Raw genomic sequence first — 5,000 nt, 5'->3', positions numbered from 1 at the left:
CCTACTTTCCTCGCTCTCCCTGTCCCCTGCCTCCCTCCATCTCTCCTTTCCTTCCCTCAACTCGTATCACTTTCCACTTCCGACACAGTCCCTGCTAATCAGGCCTCTTCCTTCACAACTGTGCCTTTCCAGTGGCATTACCTGCTGCTGCTCCACCTACTCTCTCCACTCTTATTCGGTCCGCCACGGGGGGATTTTTGGTCTTTGGGAATTGTTTGATTCCACACAGTGGGCGAGGCGCGGTATTTCACCAGGCTGGATGAGGAGGAAGCATTTCTAACAGAGAGTATTGCCTGGCAACCTGGAGCGTCTGGGAGGACCAAGGGAGAAAACAAAAATGTACAGGGGTAGACGTCCACCCAGATCAGGCTTTAGGCCAGGTGGAACCCAAAGGGTGTGGATCACGGAAAATGCCGGCACGCACGGCAGTAATTTTTATTACCTAGGAACACTAATTTATTTTAGTGGTAGACCTCCACTCGGACTACGTTTTAGGCACAGTAAGGTCATACGCGAGGGGGAATGGCCACCAGAGGTGCCGTGAAATACTGGTAAGCACCTCCATTGTGAACATACTTTTCTTAACATAAGAAAAACTAAATTCGCAGTGGCAGTCCTGCACGCGGACCAGGTATTAGGCAGGGTGGGACTCCCCCCGCCCCCAACGAGGGTCCCCGAGGGGGTCAATGCAGGTATGTAAGGTAAATTTTCGTCCCTATGAAAACGATATTTTCCACAACAGTAAACTTCCACCAGGATCAGATTTTTCCAGGGTGGGTCCCACAAGGCCACGCCCCCTGCCCGTGAATAATGGCGGTTCTCCCCTTACAGTATGAGGGAGGGGCCGCCCCCTCCGCCCCCCTTTTTTTGCGTTCTTGTTATCACTGGGCGATTTTGTTTAGCTTATATGAGAACACGAAATGCATTATGGTATTTCTCTCTCTCTCTCTCTCTCTCTCTCTCGTGTTCTCCCTGTGTGATAATGAACAAGGAATGGAAAGGGGAGGAAGGGATACTATACTGAGAGAGAGAGAGAGAGAGAGAGAGAGAGAGAGAGAGAGAATCCCGACATGAAAAACAGCTCTCCACACACACACACACACACACACACACACACACACACACACACACACAATGAAAATATAAAAAATAATCGCAATAATTTTCACACACACACACACACACACACACACACACACACACACACACACACACACACACACACACACACACGCACAATAACCCCCCCCCGTCATACCCTCATACAGACAGACTAACGGGGATTATATCAGGTATACAGGAGAGTATATCAGGGCCCGGTATACCTGTCAGGTGAGGTAATTAATCTAGTATATCAGCCCTCGTTGCCTCCACACTACATTTTTGCTTCTTCCTCTCTTTTCTTTATCTTTCTCCTCTCTTCTCTGCTGCTCTCCTCTCCTCTCTTCTCCTCTCTTTTCCTTTCCCTTCCTTTCCCAGTCTCTCTCTTCACCTCTCCTCCTCCCCTTCCCTTCCATGGCCTTCCTCTCTCTTCTCTTTCCAATCTATTTTTTTTTCACCTCTTCCTTCCTTCTCTCCTCCCCTCTTCTCCCCCTCCTCCCCTCTCGTACATAACAATTTCTCCCCCCACCCCCCATCTCCCCACCACCCCTCCCCCACCCCCCATCTCCCCAGGTAATCCACCCTAACCATTTTAATTACTCCCGCATCTCACCTGCCCTCCCCTCTCCCCCACCCCATCCCTCTCCCCCACCCCATCCCTCTCCCCTCCCCTCGCCTTCCTCAATCACCTTTCCTCTCCCCCTCCCTCCCATCTTCCCCCCTCTCCTACCACCTCCCTCTCTCATCTTCCCTTTCCTTCACTCTACATTTACCTTTTCTCTCCCTCACTTTCCCTCTCCCTCTCCCCTCTCCTCTCCCCTTCCCTCCCCCACCACCTCCCCTCCCACCTTCCCTTTCCTCCACTCTTCCCTCCCTCCCTCCTCCCTCCCTCCCTCCCTCCCCTCCTACAGACTATCATCACTGGAGAACGTCCACAGCCAATCAACATTCACAGCTTCCATTACGTTCACACCTACGTTCACCCTTTCCTTCACGTTCACACCTACGTTCACCTCTTCCCTTACGTTCACACCTTCCCTCACGTTCACACATACGTTCACACCTACGTTCACCTCTTCCCTTACGTTCACCCCTTCCCTCACGTTCACACATACGTTCACACCTACGTTCACACCTTCCCTTACGTTCACACCTACGTTCACACCTCCTACGTTCACACCTACGTTCACACCTACGTTCACATCTACGTTCACACCTTCCCTCACGTTCACACCTACGTTCACACCTCTTACGTTCACATCTTCCCTCACGTTCACACATACGTTCACACATACGTTCACACCTTCTCTCACGTTCACTTAAATACCTGCCCATATTACTTATTTTTGAACGTAACTTGTATTTTTGATAACTACTGTGATTACAGGTGAGACAGGTGTTAATTACTAGGGCAGGTGAGAGAGAGAGAGAGAGAGAGAGAGAGAGAGAGAGAGAGAGAGAGAAATAACGGAATACCGAAAATAACAATAATAATAATAATAATATAATAATAATAATAATAATAATAATAATAATAATAATAATAATGTGTGTGTGTGAGAAAAAGAGAGAGAGAGAGAGAGAGAGAGAGAGAGAGAGAACGGAATAATAATAATAATAATAATAAATGTGTGTGTGTGTGTGTGTGTGTGTGTGTGTGTGTGTGTGTGTGTGTGTGTGTGTGTGTGAGAGAGAGAGAGAGAGAGAGAGAGAGAGAGAGAGAGAGAGAGAGGCTAGAATATTCCAAAGGAGCAGTGAGGGGAGGGAGAGGACGACCGAGCGAGCGAAACGAGAGAAGAAAACGGGAATTATAAAGGTAAAGGAAACGAAAACGGGGCGAGGCAGAGAGGGGGCGCTGAGTCAAATAATCTTCTCCCTATTTCGGTTCCAGATCAATTCGTTGTTGCCCTTCTTCTCTTCAGACACTTCCCTACCACTCTGTATACCAGTGAGTGTGTGTGTATCAGCCTGTGTATGAGAGAGGGGGTGTGGGCTGGGAGAAAGTGAATTGGCGTTGTATATGATGACGTGGAGACGCTTTGTTTGTGGCCACCCTTTACGGGATCAAGGCCTCTGGCGATAGATAGATAGATTTTTATTGTTTTTATTTGCTGTTTTGATTTTACGTAGGAATATCCATGGGCCTTCTCCAAATAAATTATTATTATTATTATTATTATTACTATTACTACTACTACTACTACTACTGCTGCTGCTACTACTATTACTATTACTACTACTACTACTAATACAATTATTATTATTATTATTATTATTATTATTATTATTATTTTGTACCTATAATTCAATCTTTTTTTTAGCCGCATCAGCAGCGAAGGGTATTTAGTCCTCCATAATGTGGGTGACTAGTCGCTCTTCCCTGGGCGGCATTAGGTGGGCGAAAAAAAAAAAAAAGACAAAAACGACTCTCGGACGTATATCCTTAAGGGCTACATCTGCTTGAAGCGCCTTAGCCAACTAGACCACGGGGAGTCCAATTGGTTATATGGTTACCACCCAGCGTAGTAAATGGCTTCAGTGTAGAGTCACATGAATATAACGCTACAGGTGAGTGGATGAGAGAGAGAGAGAGAGAGAGAGAGAGAGACACACACACACACACACACACACACACACACACACACACACACACACACACTAGCTTAAAGTAGCCTAATCTTCACTCACCCTCACCCACACCCACACCGTCACCCTCACCCACACCCACACCCACACCCACACCCACACCCTCACCCACACCCACACCCTCACCCTCACCCACACCCACACCCTCACCCACACCCACACCCTCACCTACACCCACACCCACACCCTCGTCTCACTCTAACACCCTTACTGATACCTGGATTAGGGTGAGAAAGTGCTTGGAAGGGTGAGGAAAGGGGAGGCGGTGAAAGAGAGGGAATAATGGAGAGAGAGAGAGAGAGAGAGAGAGAGAGAGAGAGAGAGAGAGAGAGAGAGAGAGAGAGAGAGAATAATAATAATAATAATAACAACAATGTGTGTGTGTGTGTGTGTGTGTGTGTGTGTGTGTGTGTGAGAGAGAGAGAGAGAGACCCAGTAGTTATTTCACCGGAGTCTCAAATTTTTGTATTCCTCTCTCTCTCTCTCTCTCTCTCTCTCTCTCTTCCTTCACTGTGACTCTCATTAATCAAGACCCTCTCCTTCCCTTTCTCCTTCTTCTTCCCCTGACTCCTTCTCCTCCTCCTCCTCTTCCTTCTCCTCCTCCTCCTAGTTCTCTCTTGCAGTACTTCTTCACCTCCTCTTCTCCTGGTTCGATTTCTGTCATCCATCTTCCTCCTCCTCCTCCTCTCATTATCTCTCTCCTTCACACCACATTCCTCTATGTTCTACAGTTTATGCGTTAATTACAGAAGTTATCATTACTGGCCAAATTATCTCCATTATAGTAATTAGGGTTATAAAAGAGATACAAGGTACGGTAGTGGATGTTGGAGCGGCCCTGGTGAGAGAAGGCAGTGTGTGGAAACTCCCTGTACTGTTGTTTGCAGATGATACTGTGTTGTTGAGTGAAGACGAAGGGGAGCTGCAAGGCTTGGTGGATGAGTTTGGGAGAGTGTGTAAGAAACGGAATCTAAAGGTCAATGTAGGGAAGAGTAAAGTTATGGTCTTCGAGAGAAATGAGGTCAGTGAATGTACAATGAGGTTGGATGGTGAGGAAATGGTAAATGTGAGTGCGTTTAAGTACTTGGGTAGTGTGATGAGTAAGGATGGAGGTTTGGAGGATGAAGTGCTTGATGGGATACAACAAGGAAGAAAGGTTGCTGGTTCCTTGAAAGCAGTGATAAGAAACAGGGAAGTGAGCATGGAAGTGAAAAAATCGCTGCATGACAGTTTTGTGATTCCAACTCTAACGT

The 5,000-nt window shown here is 47.2% G+C and overlaps 1 protein-coding gene across 1 annotated transcript in view; it reads right to left on the bottom strand.

The window, feature by feature from the left end:
- LOC145404263 (cell adhesion molecule Dscam2-like) overlaps window positions 1-5,000 on the bottom strand; it is a 77,836-nt gene that overhangs the window by 71,454 nt on the left and 1,382 nt on the right. Inside the window, exon 2 of the mRNA XM_080275785.1 lies at window positions 2,135-2,335. Within this exon, the coding sequence (XP_080131911.1) occupies window positions 2,135-2,335 (201 nt within the window). The remainder of the gene's footprint in view (window positions 1-2,134; window positions 2,336-5,000) is intronic.

The sequence above is a fragment of the Coenobita brevimanus genome, chromosome 63 (assembly GCF_032717465.1).
Source record: "Coenobita brevimanus isolate Jiangsu-jjx chromosome 63, ASM3271746v2, whole genome shotgun sequence".
NCBI lineage: Eukaryota > Metazoa > Arthropoda > Malacostraca > Decapoda > Coenobitidae > Coenobita > Coenobita brevimanus.
This window is presented reverse-complemented; position numbering and strand designations above follow the sequence as displayed.